General features: G+C 51.9%; 1 protein-coding gene across 2 annotated transcripts in view; it reads right to left on the bottom strand.

Moving 5' to 3' along the window:
- Nucleotides 1–4,037: 4,037 nt before the first annotated feature.
- Nucleotides 4,038–17,465, bottom strand: part of PLXNA2 (plexin A2) — a 217,552-nt gene continuing 204,124 nt past the window's right edge. For both annotated transcript variants that reach the window (XM_014948566.1, XM_014948565.1), the window contains exons 27-32: nucleotides 15,869–15,968; nucleotides 13,307–13,497; nucleotides 12,275–12,444; nucleotides 9,355–9,567; nucleotides 8,716–8,866; nucleotides 4,038–5,659 (exon numbers count right to left, since the gene is read on the bottom strand). In XM_014948566.1, coding sequence (XP_014804052.1) covers nucleotides 5,564–5,659; nucleotides 8,716–8,866; nucleotides 9,355–9,567; nucleotides 12,275–12,444; nucleotides 13,307–13,497; nucleotides 15,869–15,968 — 921 coding nt within the window. In that variant the 3' untranslated portion in view covers nucleotides 4,038–5,563. The remainder of the gene's footprint in view (nucleotides 5,660–8,715; nucleotides 8,867–9,354; nucleotides 9,568–12,274; nucleotides 12,445–13,306; nucleotides 13,498–15,868; nucleotides 15,969–17,465) is intronic.

The raw sequence follows: 17,465 nt of genomic DNA, 5'->3' as shown, positions 1-17,465 counted from the left end.
CTGCTTCTCCCACAATGAGCAGCTGGTCCCCACCATCCCCTCCCCACCCTGCCCAAAACGGGACCCCCCACCCAAAACTGGGGAGTTTTCATGGCAAACAGAGGCTTTGCACAAACAAAGCCTTCCAGGCGGAGAAAATCAGTTCAGAGACTCCCACTTTTGGAAGGAATCTGACCAACCCACGTTTAAATTGCACACTCAGGGCTGCTCAGCTCGGTGGACTTCTTCGCAGTGCACACCAGCATCCTTCACTCCAATTAATTCCCCACCGGATGTCTAATTAAACAAAATAAAATAAGCACCCTGTCCACAGAGGTGCCGGGTGGCCTCGAAGTGCCACCAGCGCTTTGCCTTTTGGCCTCCCACCCACCGGTTTTGGTGGCCTTGGGGGGAGGCTGGGGCGATGGGGGAGTTTCCACTGAAGACACACAGACTGTGGGACGGGATGGGATGGGATGGGATGGGGGGGCTCTCCCAGCTCTACCCAGAACACAGCTATATACAAGGTCGCAGCTCCCTGCGTTATTGGCTTGCGGTTAATGGTACAAATGGGATTCTGGACTCGGATGGCTGAAGCTCTGTGGCATTTCAATGCATCTTTGATGTCTGTTATTTATCCTCCTCTGATCATGGTTTCCTCTCTCCAGGGCACAGTCACTCGTGAGCTCTCCCCGACGTCCCAGCTTATTCAAGTCAGGGCTGCTTTAAGTTTCATTTGGTTTGGCGAGCCCAGTCCCCGTGCCAGGTGAGCTCTGGCAGCGCTGCAAAGGGATGGAGAAGAGCCAGCCCGAGGGGAGAAGGTGGCTGGGCTGCTGCCAGGGAACGGGCTGGAGCCACAGCCTTGGACAGGAACATCACGGGGACCCTGCCAGGACCTGCTCTGCCCTTTGCCAACCTGCTGCCCCGGGGGCAAGGCGAGGGCAGGTTGATGCTCCCCATCCCCGCTGGCTGCTCGGGACTTCTGGAAATAGGCCCCTTTCCATGCAGACTTAAACGACTCGCACCGAGGTGCTCGGAGTCCACAGCATCCAGGAACACAAACCCAGAGCTTCAAGCCCTCTTGCTTTTGTCCTCCACGTGCCCACCCAAATTGTTTCCTACACCGTGACTTTTTTTGGTGAAGTCCAGCAGAAGGCAGGAGAGAGAACTTAGGTGGGGACGGGCCGTTAGGATTTTAAGACAGAGTGTTGAAGGCACTGCTGTGATGAAGGTCTCTTGCACTCGCCATCCCCGCTGTGTCCCAGCACCAAGACCCTGTGGGAAGCCACGGCCACATCCAGCCTCCCTTGGGGACAAACCTCCCCAATGTGTGCTGCTGGGGATGCTGCCCACCAGCAGCCAGGCCCTGGCAGCTGCTTTATTTCTCAGTTCTGGTCCCCGTGGTGGGTCTTCGGGCAACTGTTGGACTGGTCCATGCTGGGTCCTTCAGGGTCTCCAGCACTTTGGCCGTGCCGGTCTCTCCTGCCTCCCTTTAAATATAAATTCATCCTTTATGGCAAAGCATGGACCACTCCACGTCCACATCCTCCTTACTTTGGTGGGCTGTGGTGTTGTGGTGCCCACAGCGGGGCTTGTGCAGAGACAAGCTTGCCTAGAAGTTAGACTCGTAGATGGGTTTTTAATAAAGGCTTTCAAAGTGGAGAAGCATTTGATTAGCACCTTGCTCCCCCTTGGAGTGGGTGCTTTGATAGCTCATGAGCAGAAGATTAAATGGAATTATTTAAGCAGTGACACCAGGCAGAGAGATTCCGGAAAATGACGTCTCCCACTTTGATGTCGAAATACCTGAAACGAAGTGAACTGGAGAATCAAACCACCGACCGGCCTTGCAGGAGGAAGGGGGCAACGAGAGGGATGTGAAATCGTTTCATCTAAGGCAAAGTCACTGCCCCCTCCTGACCCAGCCCCGAGTCCAGTTTGCTGCAAGTGCGAAGAAAATGCCATTTTGAGATCTGAAGGTTCCTCTTCCCAAAGGAGCAACAGAAAAGCAGGATGCAAACAGGGCAATAGGTTACAAGCGCTTTGCCCCAAGGGGATATGTTGCTGCATTCCATACAATTGCCCCTAAAGATGCATAATTGATGTCAACCACCAGGAGTAGATACTTGGCGGATTATTTATAGGCCACCCCTTCCGGCCAGCACCGTGCCCTTCCCTGCACCATCCTCCCAGCACCTTCTCAGGTGATGGATTTGCTCATGGGAAGCTCCTGGCCAGCAGGCAGAGAGCAGGAGGAGCAAAGCAGGCTTAAAAGCAGCTCCGCAAAAGCCTCTCAAATAGATGTGAAGAGAAGAGGACCACGAGGGCTTGGCTTGGGCTGTTGGGCAAGCACACCCTCACCAGCACCCAGGTGGTGAAAAGCCAGGTTTGTGCTGAGGGCAGTACTCATATTTTGCAAATCCTGCAGAGATAACTCTTCAGACTAATATTTAGGAGCGTTTGGAAACCACCTGGAGGGATTTCTTTGGGTTTCAGAGTACCATCAGCATTTGGTGAACAATCTGAGTATGACTACCCAAAACAACAACCACAACTAGAATATAGATCTGGAAATCTCTCACATAAACTCTGCGCCGGATCACTGCGGTAACAGAAACCAGTAAAAAAATGAGACCTGGAGGATTTCAAAGCCTGACACCCTGCAATCCCCCAAAACACCAGCAGCAAAGAGCAGGGCTGGCTGGTGGCTGCTGCAACGACGGCTCCTCCAGCAGACTTCCATAGGACAACCCCCCATTTGCACATTTTCTGTCTCTGAAATCAGATTCATGGAGCAGGAGAAGGATCCCCGGGACGAGAACTCTCCTGATAACGGGCAGTACCAACCCTGCTCTGCTTCTCAGTCTCTATTCCTCCCAGCTCCCTCCCTGTCTCAGTAAATCCGAGCCCTCCAGTTTCAAAGCTCAGGCTGTTGTAAATGTCAAGAACTTATTGCACAAGGTCGATCATGACTATTTTTCTCCCAGAGCATTAATAGGGCCCAGAGAAACTCACAAAAGTGGATTACCAAAAGAAAGCGGGCTTGGCATGGCTTTTACTGAACGGTAATTAAACCAACAAGTTTCCTGAGTATTTCTCTACACGCTTCTCCCCTCCCCTGGTCCTGGCTCCCCTTCGGACTCCACCTCCAGACCAAACGCTGGCGACTCTCTTGGTGCAGGGGGAGCCCCTGGTGACCCCCCCAGGCTCCTCTGGGCAGGAGGAGGGGGACAGATATGAAAATGGATTTTCCTTCGATGCACAGGGGCTTCAAACCAAGGTCCCTGGCATGGCACTGCCCAGGCAGGGCTCTGCAGATGCCCCAAGCTGTTTGCCCACCACTGCCAAGCTCATGCAGTCGATACTTGCGACTCTCTTGGTGCAGGGGGAGCCCCTGGTGACCCCCCCAGGCTCCTCTGGGCAGGAGGAGGGGGACGGATATGAAAATGGATTTTCCTTCGATGCACAGGGGCTTCAAACCAAGGTCCCTGGCATGGCACTGCCCAGGCAGGGCTCTGCAGATGCCCCAAGCTGTTTGCCCACCACTGCCAAGCTCATGCAGTCGATACTTGCATTTCCATCAGACCTCATCACCCTGTCCTCCCCACTGCAGCCTGCACGAGTATCAATATTTATTACAGAGAGAAATATTTACAGCCTTCCTTCCCCTCCTGGCACTCTACAAAGGGACACACATAAGCTTTGGTGTCTTTGAAAGGAATAACACTCACAAACATTTGCCTGTCACTGGCCACAAGGACACGTGCCGTGGGGGCCAGCAAGAACTGAATAGAAGGACGAGACGCCGAGACAGAGACGAGAGAGGGGGGTGAGCTGGCCGAGGGTGCTGGTTAAGGGTTTCCTTCTCCTACAGCAAAGATTTCTTTCCCCTCCCCATTGGAAATGTAAATCCTGGTCCTGACCCCGGGCGACACCACCAACACTGGTGGAGAAACCCAAAGTATTTCCATCAGACCTCATCACCCTGTCCTCCCCACTGCAGCCTGCACGAGTATCAATATTTATTACAGAGAGAAATATTTACAGCCTTCCTTCCCCTCCTGGCACTCTACAAAGGGACACACATAAGCTTTGGTGTCTTTGAAAAGAATAACACTCACAAACATTTGCCTGTCACTGGCCACAAGGACACGTGCCGTGGGGGCCAGCAAGAACTGAATAGAAGGACGAGACGCCGAGACAGAGACGAGAGAGGGGGGTGAGCTGGCCGAGGATGCTGGTTAAGGGTTTCCTTCTCCTACAGCAAAGATTTCTTTCCCCTCCCCACTGGAAATGTAAATCCTGGTCCTGACCCCGGGCGACACCACCAACACTGGTGGAGAAACCCAAAGGGAGCCTGTGCTGACCGACCCTGCAAGTCAACCACAAAAGCAATAAATACTTCATCTCGCGACGCCCAGTCTCTTCAAGTATCGCTCACTGTAAACATTGAGGGGGGGTTTGTTGGTTTTTACTGCAAGGAATCGGAGGCGGCTGCCAGAAACCATCCACCAAAACGCACCCGAGGAGGTTTCATCCCAGCTCTGAGGATGGGGAGAGGGGAGCAGCTGCTTCTGCTCAAGAAGTGTGGAAGGGACCAGCACTGCATGGGCATGGCCACCACCACGGCCACCACCACAGCCATGGCCACCACCACGGCCACGGCCACCGCCATGGCCACAGCCACGGCACCATCCCGGCTGCTGCCCCATCACCGCGCCGGCACCAGCAAGACAGAATGGGGGTGGAAAAGGAGAAAGCATTTAAAATCAGATCTTTCCTCGTTCAACAGTAAACGGGACTTAAAAAAAATATATATATATTGACACTATATAAATACATAGATAAAGCTGGATTTCAAGACAGGTTGGATGATCCGATGGTTTTGCAAATTCAGGTACAGTTCCTTCTAGTGCCTATAAGTTACTCAGCCACTGAACTATTTTCTGGCTAAACTGCTATTTTGCTTGTGTAAAAAGGTGTGGTGCAAACTTGTGCTCATATTTTTTGTAAGATCCCAAAAGAGAAGGAAATTTCAGTTTTCCAGACTTTCCAATTGGCGTAAGAGTCCGTTCGCAGAACGCCTGAGCCGCGTCCTCGGGAGCCTCTCGAGGACAGGATTCAGAGCTGGACCTTGTTGCCAGGATTTTCTCTGTGGCCTCTGTGGCTTTTGCTCTATTCTTTTTTTTTTTTTCTTTTTTCTTTCGTTTTTTTTAAAAAAAAACCTTTAAATAAAGTTTTATTTTCTAATATACATCAAACAATTTTCATGCAAAGCAGCAGTCATGGAGACATCCAGACTTTCCAGGTTCCTTCTTCCCATGTACGCTCGAAAAAAAAAAAAAAGATCCATCTTGGTGTGACTTTGATTGAGATGCTTTGTCTTGTTTCTCTTCCTGCCTTTTCGAACCGGATCCTACAGGATTTTTGAGCACAGTCAGTCCTTGGGCCAGTCTCTGCTCCCTCCAGAAGAGCCTTGGTATTTAGATGTGTCCAGCGCCTTCCTTGCTTCTTCTCCCTCTTAATTCCCCAGAGTCCGTGGGATCCTCTGCCCTTTGCCGTCCGCGAGCGCCGCGACCTTTCTTCAGCTCTCGATGGACATGGCACCAATAAGTTGCTCTACTTTATATGCCAGACGCTGCCTACGCGCCTGCTCGTCCTGCTCCAGAGCCCCGATGAGCTGGGAGAGAAAAAAATTAGAAAGGGAGACAAAAAAACCATAAAATATCATCAAAGGAGAGAAAGAAGTGAGCGCGCGAGAGGGGGAGGTGGGAGGTGGGTGGGCAGCGAGATGCCAGCGATTTGAAAGGTGGATGTGAGAAACCAAAATCAGGGCTGGCAGAGGAAGGCGGCGAGCGCTTCGCCTGAGAGGACAAGAGGAAACGGGCACAAAGTTGTACATAAGAAGTTCCATCTCAACATGAGGAGGAACTTCTCTATTTTCTAGAGAACTTCTCTATTTTCTACTTCTCTAGGCTTCACCGAGAGTACTGTGTTCAGTTTTGGGCCCCCTACCACAAGAAAGACATTGAGGGGCTGGAGTGGGTCCAGAGAAGGGCAACGAAGCTGGTGAGGGGTCTGGAGAGTAAGTCTTGTGAGGAGAGGCTGAGGGAGCTGGGGGTGTTCAATCTGGGGAAGAGGAGACTGAGGGGAGACCTTATTGCTCTCTACAACTCCCTGAAAGGAGGGTGTAGAGAGGCCGGGGTCGGTCTCTTCTCCCAAGTTACAGATGATAGGACAAGGGGTAATGGGTTCAAGTTGCACCAGGGTAGGTTTAGACTGGACATTAGGAAACAATTCTTCACAGAGAGAGTGGTCGGGCATTGGAAGAGGCTGCCCAGGGAGGTGGTTGAGTCCCCATCCCTGGCTGTGTTTAAGAACCGTTTAGATGTGGTGTTGGGGGATAAGGCGTAGGGGAGAACTTTAGAGTAGGGTAGATGGTTGGACTTGATGATCCCGAGGGTCTCTTCCAGCCTAGATAATTCTGTGATTCTGTGATTTTGAGGGTGGCAGAGCCATGGAAGAGGCTGACCAGGGAGGTGGTGGAGTCTCCATCTCTGGAGACATTCAAACCCCACCTGGACACGTTCCTGTGGGACCTGCTCTGGGTGGCCCTGCTCTGGCAGGGGTTGGAGGAGATGATCTCCAGAGGTCCCTTCCAACCCCATGTCATTCTGTGCCACAGCCAGGCCTCGTGGGCTTGTTGGACCACTCGGTCCACATTCCCCACACGCCACCACCCTTCCCACTCTCCTACCTCGAGCTCCACATTTCTTGCCTCGTTTAGCAAGGAAATGATGAGATTTTTAAACTCCAATAGGGAAATAGCTGGGGCATTGTATCACAGAGGCATCCATGCAATTAAATCACAAACCCCTTCCTTTTACCAACCTGCTCTGGGTGGCCCTGCTCTGGCAGGGGTTGGAGGAGATGATCTCCAGAGGTCCCTTCCAACCCCATGTCATTCTGTGCCACAGCCAGGCCTCGTGGGCTTGTTGGACCACTCGGTCCACATTCCCCACACGCCACCACCCTTCCCACTCTCCTACCTCGGGCTCCACATTTCTTGCCTTGTTTTGCGTGGAAGTTATGAGATTTTTAAACTCTAATGGGGAAATAGCCCCTTCCTTTTACTGGACATAATTGCAAAATAGGTTCTTCTTACACTGAAATGAAGGGGTGGAACAGATGGCGAGAACTTGGTTTCAAGTGATGCACTCATTAAAGGAGCTCAGGCTGCCAGGGAGTCTCTGCAAGCAGGAGCCTATGTCACTGCGACATGGGATTTGTACCCCCAAATCTGGGGACCTTCACCGGGTCATGAGGATTTTCCACTACGTTTAGGACCGCCCTGGGTGTATGCCCAGGCTGAGGAATGGGGCTGCTCCCGCAATATTTTAGTTCTCAGTCCCTCAGGAAGCAGGTGACAGGCACGGCCAGGGCCCCAACCAGCTTGTGGGTGAACAGAAAAGAGCTGCGGTGGTGCCACACCGAGGAGGAGGAGGAGGGAGGAGGAAGGAGCTTGCAAGGCAAGCAAGGGGGATGTCCCGGTTTGAGCGACACAGGACTGATTTCTCTTCTAATCCTTGGGAAAACTCCACTTTTAGAATCCTCCACATGCAATTAAATCACAAACCCCTTCCTTTTACCGGACATAATTGCAAAATAGGTTCTTCTTACACTGAAATGAAGGGGTGGAACAGATGGCAAGAACTTGGTTTCAAGTGATGCATTCCTTAAAGGAGCTCAGGCTGCCAGGGAGTCTCTGCAAGCAGGAGCCTACGTCACTGCGACATGGGATTTGTACCCCCAAATCTGGGGACCTTCACCGGGTCATGAGGATTTTCCACTACGTTTAGGACCGCCCTGGGTGTATGCCCAGGCTGAGGAATGGGGCTGCTCCCGCAATATTTTAGCTCTCAGTCCCCCAGGAAGTGGGTGACAGGCACGGCCAGGGCCCCAACCAGTTTGTGGGTGAACAGAAAAGAGCTGGGGCAGCAGTGGTGTGAGCTGCGGTGGTGCCGCACCGAGGAGGAGGAGGAGGGAGGAGGAAGGAGCTTGGGGTGGCAGCAAGGGGGATGTCCCGGTTTGAGCGACACAGGACTGATTTCTCTTCTAATCCTTGGGAAAACTCCACTTTTAGAATTCTCCAGTGCCTGAATTTGTGAAAATATTTACTTTCTAGCCAGCCAGGCTCTGTGGGATTCAAGGTCTCGGTGTTTTTGAGCTCCCCAGGTGCAGGGACGAGGAGGAGCCAGACTGAGACACTCAACCCAAACTGCCAACAGGACCATTTCATACCACGAATGGCACATTCAATATCAATTAGAAAGCTTGCTCAAGAGTTCTCTCTCTCCCTTAATGGCGTCAGTTCAGAGAACTTTTTGCCCTGCTTGGGTATAATCCCTGTATATTTTATATTGGTATCAGGATCAATACTGGTTCTTTAGTATTATTAATGTTAATTATTTAGTCTCATCCAATTAAATCTATTTATATCTCAACCCTTGTGTTTCCTTGCTTTTCCCTGATTCCCCTTCTCGGGTGGGGAGGGGTCATTGGGTAAGAGAATAATTGTCTAAACGACAACAAATTGCTGTGGGTTCCTCAAACCACCCCAGGGGCTCGCTGCCCGACCCACCACTGCACCCAAGAGGGGCTCCTCTCCCAGGCCGTGCGTTCCACGGGGGACACCCACCCCCTGGTGGGACACCCACCTTCTCAGGGGACACTCACCTCCTCACTGTACTTGCTGACGTAGGAGTAGATCTCGTTGAGGGCACTCAGCATGTTGAACTCGGCGGAGTGCAGGCGCGACTGCTCCGCGAGGTAGGCGTTCATGTCCTGGTCACTGATGGCGGGGAGCTTGGCGATGTCTGCATAATACCTGGGGGAAGGAAAGGGTCAGGGGGGCCCACGAGACACACAGCAGCTCAAAACACCCCTCTTCTCCTTGGGATTTAAACTAAGCTCTCCAGGGGAACAGACAACATTTCACTTCATGCTTACAGCAGCAAAATAGGATGCGGGTGGTTGGTCTCTTCTCCCAAGGAACAGGCAATGGGACAAGAGGAAATGGCCTCAAGTTGCCCAAGGGTGGGGTTAGGATGGATACTAGGAAAAATTTCTTCACTGAAAGGGTTGTCAAGCCTTGGAGTCACCATCCTGGGCAGATGTGGTGCTGAGGGACATGGGTTAGTGGTGACTTAGTCCGGCAGACGTGGTGCTGAGGGACATGGGTTAGTGGTGGCTTTGTCGGGGTTGTGTTGATGGTTGGACTTGATGATCCGAAAGGTCCCTTCCAACCTAGAAGATTCTATGATTCTAAGCTGAAAATAAGAGCAGTGATGCTCAGCAGGGGTTGCTGCCACTCACCTCTCCACCCAGCTCTTGTAGCTGGGGATGTCCTTGGCGTACAGCAGCTTGTTGGAGGGGGAATCCTTGCCCAGGCGGTGCTCCGAGGTGGAGCAGGAATCCATGAAGGTCTGAGCCACGACTGAGAGGCAGGCGTCCGTGATGCTGCCTTTGTGGATATCGAACACAAACTGGGGGTTTTTGATGACGTTCACCCAGAATCGGAGAGGGAGGCTGTAGGGAAATCAAGAAATGGATGAGAGCCCTGGGGCTGTTCAGCTGGAGAAGAGCAGACTGAGAGGGGATCTCATCGATGCTGAGCAATATCTAGAGGGCAGGTGTCAAGAGAACGGGGCCAGACTCTTCTCAGTGGTGCCCAGTGACAGGACAAGGGGCAACGGGCACAAGCTGGAACATGGGAAACTCTATCTCAACATGAGGAAAAACTTCTTTAAGAGTGGCAGAGCCCTGGAAGAGGCTGCCCAGAGAGGGTGTGGGGTCTCCTTCTCTGGAGAGATTCCAAACCCGCCTGGATGCAGGTCCTGTCCAACCTGCTCTGGGTGACCCTCCTTGGGCAGGGGGTTGGACAAGATGATCTCCAGAGGTCCCTGCCAACCCCTGCCATTCTGTGAAACAAAATTAGCTGTTAAGACAAAAGCTACAAATGGACATTTGCCGCATTTGTGTTCCCAAGCAGAATGCAAACGGTGGGAAGCAGCAATAGCCTGAGTAGTAGCTGGGCCAGGTCCAGCAAACACCAGTTAGACCAGTCCTGCCCAGATTGCTTGTGATGGGTCCCCTCTGCCCGGGCTGGACACTGCTGCCCTGGGCACCCTGGGGTCTGATCCTGCATGGAAAGGCGGAGGATGCCAGGGGCTGGCGGGCAGCGGGTACCACGGACAGGCTGGCTGTGCCAGGGCAGAGCTGAGCAGCCTTTGGTGGCTCCATGAGGAGCCCATTAAGGCAAGTTCATTAGGGTGGGAGTCTGCGGCGTGGGGCCGAGCCCGGGGCAGCGGCGCTGCCGCCCCCACACTCATCAGCCAGTGCCCGGCCACCGCGCCGTCCATCATCCGCCAGCATCACAGGCTTTGTCCCCAAATCCCGAGGCCTTTGCAATCAAAGGGGAATTATTATTCCTTTTTTCTTGGGCTGTATGGCAGGATCAAAAAAACAGCTGCTGCTTTCTATTACCTTTCAAGTCGCAGCTCTCTCTGTCTATCCAGCACCGAATGCTTCAGCCTTAACTCTTGCTGCACTGGGGGCTGGCAGCTCAGCCGCCTCCCCGAGCTCCCCTGACCCCCCCAGCACCCTGCTCTCTCATCCAAGCCCCCATTTGCTTTGACCTGCTCCAGCAGAACAAGCCTTCTCCCTGTCTCCCCACCAAAATCCCCTTTTTTGGGAATGCTGCAGCCAACCAACGCGCTCAGCAGGGCACAGAGACCAGATTTTCACCCTTCTCCTGAGCCCCCCGTGCCCCGGGGCAGAAGGATGGACCAGGGCTGGTGGGGTCTGATGGCTCTGCCAGAGCAAACTGCTGGTTGGCACTTTGCTGCTTTAAGAAGTCTCATCTTTTTTTTTTTTCTTTTTTTTTTTGTGATTCTAGAGATTTTATCCTAATAACTCTTTCTTCTAAGGCTTTCAACAAATTGTTTTTAGCTTCCCACAGCCTTAGCGGGGAACCCAGCTTTTGCAGCCGTGATGATTAGAGGCCTTTTAAACCGCGAGGGACTTGGGGGGAAAATACAAAGTCTTCAGGGAGCAACCATTTGTTGTGCTTTTTTTTCTTCCTCGCAGAGGTAAATTTCTAACCCACGGAGCTTTTAATCCTAAAATAACAGCAGAGGCAGAGACGTGAGGACTCCCGTTGCTCGGAGGAGGCTGAACCTGGCTCCTTCCCCTCTTGCCACCTCCTCCTGCTGCCCAAATGATCCAGCTCCTGCCCAAAGTGAAGGGGAAGGTGCAGCTTCTCACCGAGCTCTCCCCAGAGCCAGGGTTCCAGGATTCCTGCCCCAGCACAGCTGTGACACCGGGATGGTGCTGGGATGGAGCCCAGCTTCTAGCCAAAGATGGGTTGATGTAGTGCTGGGAGATATGGTTTAGTGATGGTGTTGCTTTTTGTTTGTTGTGCGGGTGTTTATTTTTGTCAAAGTTAGGTTGACAGTTGGACAAGATGATTTTTAAGGTCCCTTCCAACCTAGAAGAGCTGGAGAAGGACTCTTTGCCAGGAAGGGTAATGATAGGACAAGGGGAAATGGTTTTAAATTGGAAAAAAAAAGATTCAGATTAGATCTCAGGAAGAAATTTTTTACTCTGAGGGTGGTGAGACACTGGAACAGGTTGCCCAGGGAAGTTGTGGATGCCACATCCCTGGAGGGGTTCAAGGCCAGGCTGGATGTGGCCTTGAGCAACCTGCTCTAGTGGGAGGTGTCCCTGCCCAGGGCAGGGGGGTTGAACTAGATGATCTTTGAGGTCCCTTCCAACCCAAACCATTCTATGATTCTACGATTTCTGTGATTCCTGCAAGCAGAACAGCTCTGCAACCCAGTGATGTCCAGGGCTGTGGATTTACAGCCTGAGGCCAGTGCCCAGCTCCCACCCATGGAGAGGACTCAGAGACTGGTGATTTCACACTGCACCAGGGGTTTCAGCTCATGGGATTTGGGGTTTCGAGCACGGGGAGCAGCTCAAACCAGGATCAGACCCCACGGCCACATCAGCACGGGGCACTGGGACAGCAGCTGTGCTGGATGAAAAGCATCAACACGTCTTCATGGTTCATCTCATGCTGTGGAGCTGCAGGACTCGGTTGCTCCCCAGCCTTCCCAAAGCTCTTCCCCATCTTTGTTTTACCCCAGAACACAGATAATTGCTCAATACTGGGGTCTGCCCCCCCTCCAGCCTCTTCCACCCACTCCCCCTCCGCCCTCCCTTCTGTTCTCACCAATTGCTCTTCCATGTGTGCCTCACGTCCGTGTCGTGGATGCCGTGCTTATCCGCCTGCTCATCCAGGAAATCAAACATGTACTTGATGGCCAGGGGGAGGGCACTGCCGCGGTGCACCGTGCTGAACAGCGTCTCAAACAGGTCGTCCACGAATTTCTGCAGCGTACCCTGAAGAGGGAAACAGCCACCCAGGAGGTGAAGGGAGGGAGAGAGGGATGGGCGCATGCGTGGCCGAGCCGCGGTGGCAGGAGAGGACACCAGATGGTTCAACAGGGGAGGTTTAGATTGAACATTAGGAAAGAATTTTTCACCGAAAGAGTGGTCGGGCATTGGAACAGGCTGCCCAGGGAGGGGGTGGAGTCCCCATCCCTGGCTGTGTTTAAGGGCTGTTTAGATGCAGTGCTGAGGGACATGGTGTAGGGGAGGACTTTGTAGAGTAGGGGAGATGGTTGGACTCGATGATCCCAAGGGTCTCTTCCAACCTAGACCATTCTATGATTCTATGGTGTTGCCAGCTCCAGGCAGCCCCACAAAGTGGCACCACGGACCCCCCCACAAGGAATAAGTAAGGTCTGGGGGCTTTAGGAACACCGACCGCCAGAGGACCCCCGGGGAATGCTCCAGCCTGCAGCTACTCACAGCTGCACTTAATCTTTATTTCTAACCTGAAACAATATTTCTTTTTTTCTTCTTTCCAAACCAAATCTGCAATATCTACAGGGTGAAAGGCTGGAAAACTCCCCCTGGTCGAGGAAAATGGTTTAACGTTTGGAGGCCCTGCTGCATCCCTCCAACTCTGTTTTAATGCCGCGCAGAAGGATGAAGCATCGCAGCGATCGCCTTGTGGTGTGAGGAAAGGTGGGCTGTGGTCCTGCTGCTGCTCCAGGAGCCACCCAGCCCTGGGAACCCAGGGACAGTCCCCATCCCCTGGGAGCTGAGCATCACTAGGGAGCGTGCAGGACCCCCAGCAAGTGCATCCAGCTGGACCTCCCGATGCATATCCCAAGGGAATACCCCACACGGTGGTTACCTTTGTAGCTAAGAGCCTGGTCAGGTAGATCTCGGACACCATCTTACTGCCCCGGTCTCCTTCCTTCTGGTCTCCGTGGTCGTGGTTTTTGACCAAGTGCCAGACCTTGACGCCGCTCTCCAGGTCGGGGGTGATCATGGGGGCCCGGGAGCGCAGGCTGTCGGGGCTGCCCGTGTAGCGGAAGGTGGAGTCTGGATGGTGGGAAGAGAAGTCGGTCACGCTCAGAGCAACCCCCTTTTTCATTCCCCTGACCCTTGGGGACATTAATACTCGTTAATGCCGACACCAGAATCACCTGCAGCAGCAGATGTCACACCACCCAGGCACCACCAAAGATACGTCTTCACCGAATGGAGCCCCTCAAACTCCAGCCTTTCTCTGTCCACACTCAGACATGGGGCTTTTCCACTTCATTCACACCCTTTACCTACATCAATTCAATAATAATAATGCTGGTCCATGTAAGACAGCTCCACGAGCCACAGCTCATGCTCATTAACCCTGAGCACCAACACCTGCACCACTGGGGGCCCGACACCGGTGTTTTGCAAATAAGAACAAGCTGCCCAGCACCACCAGCACAAAGAGCAGGAGAAACTGCTGTTCCTGTTCTCGAGGCTTTCATTAGAGCAATCGACTGCAGAGCCTGAGGTCAGTCCTGCATCCGTGGGGCTCCCTGGGTCCAGCATCCCTCCTGTCCCCTCTTCTGCCCTCCTCCTGGTGGGGAACGGGGAGCCCAGAGGGGAGCAGACAGAGATTTTACCCTTAATTGCTCAGAAACCAAGGAGGGATGAGAGATATATTTAACTTCCCAAAGAATATGCCCCCCTGGATCCCATCCATGGAGCTTCCAAGCCAAGACACGGGGCTGAACAGCACAACCATTGCCTCGTTGGGTTTTTTTTTTTTTTCTCTCACTGAATTTCTTTGTTCTCTGGAAACCTTGTGCATTTTTTTTTTTCCTCAAGTTTCGCCTCCAATTTGCGGCTCAGCCTCCTCAGCCAGAGGAAGGGGATCAATCATAAATCAGCCCAGGGAAATACGCAAGTCATTACCAAACTAGCTAGATTTTCATCCCTGATTAAGGCTTAGATAAATGAGTACTCCAACTGATATAATTAAGGAGACAGACAGTGGGACAGCTAGGGAAGCATCTAGTAATTCTATTTTTAAACATAGCTCTGTACTGATATATAATGGGGGAAGTAAATAAGTATCTCATTTAAATTCTGTCTGCACAATTAGAAGTATTAATCTTAACGTGAGCAATGATGGCTCATATTGGTAGCTTGCAAAAGCTTTTCTCTCTGACACAGATCAATGAGGACTCAGGTTGTGGGACCCAGCCCTGGGTTTTCCACCACCTGAACTGGGGTGATTACACCTCCCGGGAAGAAATGCCTTTTCTCCCAGATTTTGCCTAAAGACTCTCCTCAGAACCCTCGCTGGAGAAAAAAAATCACATTATTTTGGGAGCAAAAACAAGAGGAGGAGACGGGTTTGTCAGGAGACCCCTCGTTTGTAAAACACTCTGGAAAATGAAAGATAATGAAAGATCAGTGCACAAGAGATTTTGCCACTGCTGCCTTTTATGGAAGCATATTATTACTATTATTGTGGATTTAGTGCTATAAATGCACACCTGGCACCTCGCAGACTCATTTACTCAGGCTGCAGCGTCTTCAGGGACCCTCTGTAAGTGCCGAGCCCTGCTATTATGCACATAATGAATTCCCAGGTGTGCACATCAGAGCATGCCGAGTTAAGATTGCCGTTACCCATTTTTGACCCATTAGCTAAGAATTCAGGATCCTCCACTTAAAAGAAGAAATAACTGAAGGAACCAGGCTTTTCTCTCTACATGCATGGGACACAGAGCTGCTTTCCCGCAGCGGGAGCCCCATGGGAACTCTGTCACATCCATCCCCTGGGCCAAAAGCTTTTCCCTGGGCTTTTCCAAAACCTGCTTTTCCAAAGGCTGCTCAGGTTGTGCTTGGCATTTCCCTTTCCCTTCTCTCACCTCCTCTGGTCTCTTTGCTCATAGATGGAAAAGCCTTTGCAAAGAAAAACAAGTAGCCTGCCCAGGGAGGTGGTGGAGTCGCCATCCCTGGAGGTATTTAAGAAACGTGTAGACATGGCTCTTCAGGGCATGATCTAGTGCCTGAGATTGTTGGGTTGTGTCTGTTTGTGGTTTGGTTTTGTTTGTGGGGTTTTTTTGTTTGTTTCTGGGGTTTTTTTTTTGGTTGGACCAGATGATCTCAAAGGTCCCTTCCAACCATGAAGAGTCTGATTCTGTGATTTTTGTGTTTGGCACATGAATGTACTTCCATTTTGGCTGACGTGGTGTGGTTCTTTGGGGGAAGCCGCTGCTTTTTCCCCACCTCATTCCCCTAAGGTGCTGCCACCAGCCCCAGTGGATAATTCTAATTTCAAGCCAACAGCCGCACCCATGGCGGTGCCATGCCTGGCTCCAGGCTGGGTATGAAGGTGCAGAGCAGCAGGAGCAATGCCCAGTGAACATTCCTGAGCCACCGTGTCCCAGCCCTTCGCTCTGCTCCTTACCGTATCTGCTGATGGACGTCCGGGATATACTGGCCGAGGCGGGGATGTTGTAGGAGGACGTCTGTTTGGGGACGAGAGCCACCACCGAGCGGTCTGACACCTGGGGAGGGAAAGGAGGAGGAGGAGAAGGAGAAGGAGAAGGAGAAGGAGAAGGGGGAAGAGAAGAGAAGAGAAGGAGGGAGAGAAGAGAAGAGAAGGAGGGAGAGAAGAGAAGAGAAGGAGGGAGAGAAGAGAAGAGAAGGAGGGAGAGAAGAGAAGGAGGGAGAGAAGAGAAGGAGGGAGAGAAGAGAAGGAGGGAGAGAAGAGAAGGAGGGAGAGAAGAGAAGGAGGGAGAGAAGAGAAGGAGGGAGAGAAGAGAAGGAGGGAGAGAAGAGAAGGAGGGAGAGAAGAGAAGGAGGGAGAGAAGAGAAGGAGGGAGAGAAGAGAAGGAGGGAGAGAAGAGAAGGAGGGAGAGAAGAGAAGGAGGGAGAGAAGAGAAGGAGGGAGAGAAGAGAAGGAGGGAGAGAAGAGAAGGAGGGAGAGAAGAGAAGGAGGGAGAGAAGAGAAGGAGGGAGAGAAGGGGAAGGGGAAAAGGAGAAGGGGAAAAGGAGAAGGGGAAGGGGAAAAGGAGAAGGGGAAGGGGAAGGGGAAGAGAGGGAGAAGGGAAGGAGAAAGAGAAGGGAAGGAGAAAGAGAAGGGAAGGAGAAAGAGAAGGGAAGGAGAAAGAGAAGGGAAGGAGAAAGAGAAGGGAAGGAGAAAGAGAAGGGAAGGAGAAAGAGAAGGGAAGGAGAAAGAGAAGGGAAGGAGAAAGAGAAAGAGAAGAGAAGAGAAGGAGAAAGAGAAGGAGAAAGATGATCAGCCAGATCCAGCATCCACGCTGCCATCACCAACTGCCCAGCACCATGGGGCTCCGAGGGACGGGGAGTGATCCTGCCCCCCAGCCCCTGCAGGGACCGGTCCTGAGCCCTGAGCTGGGGGGGCAGCAGCTCTACAGCAAGGCACGGAAGGAAAGGAGTGATAAATCAAAAGACACGTTGAAGATGTTTTGGGCCGTTGTGATTTAAGCTTACGCTTTATCCCATAAAAATGAGAATCTCAAGAATTGTTGTGATCCAATTAAAGTAACAATGCAGAGGGAATAAAATGACTATAATAATGTTATGGGCCATAAAACATTCCTATTAAACCATTTTTTATTTTAGCAATTTTTACGAACTTTAAAAGTTTGATTTACAGCTGAGCAAGTCATAAAGCCATCTTTCAGGGTATTAAATTGCCAGTCTCTCTACTACACCAGAGAAGGAATTAAACGCTGGGAAGTCAAACTATAAATGAACATTAGTGCTAACAAGATTTTGTTATAGCAGATTTTAGTAGCCATGTTTAATTTTATCCTCCCTATAAATCTAGGAGTCACTGGAAGTTTTTTAACTTATTTCCCTTAATTAAGAATCTGCAGGTTTCCAGGGAATGAGCCTGAGTGTCTTTTAATTTTGAAGTCGTGGCCCGTGGTGCAGCAGAGAGCGGAGTCACCGCGTCTCATGGGCTGAGGGACACGCCAGGGCCCAGCCAACACATCATTTGGAGGAGCTGCATGAAAGAAATGCCTTTTCATGCC

Source organism: Calidris pugnax, unplaced genomic scaffold (assembly GCF_001431845.1).
Source record: "Calidris pugnax isolate Ruff unplaced genomic scaffold, ASM143184v1 scaffold91, whole genome shotgun sequence".
NCBI lineage: Eukaryota > Metazoa > Chordata > Aves > Charadriiformes > Scolopacidae > Calidris > Calidris pugnax.
The sequence above is the reverse complement of the archived record's forward strand: the minus strand, read 5'-3'. Positions and strand labels throughout refer to the sequence as shown.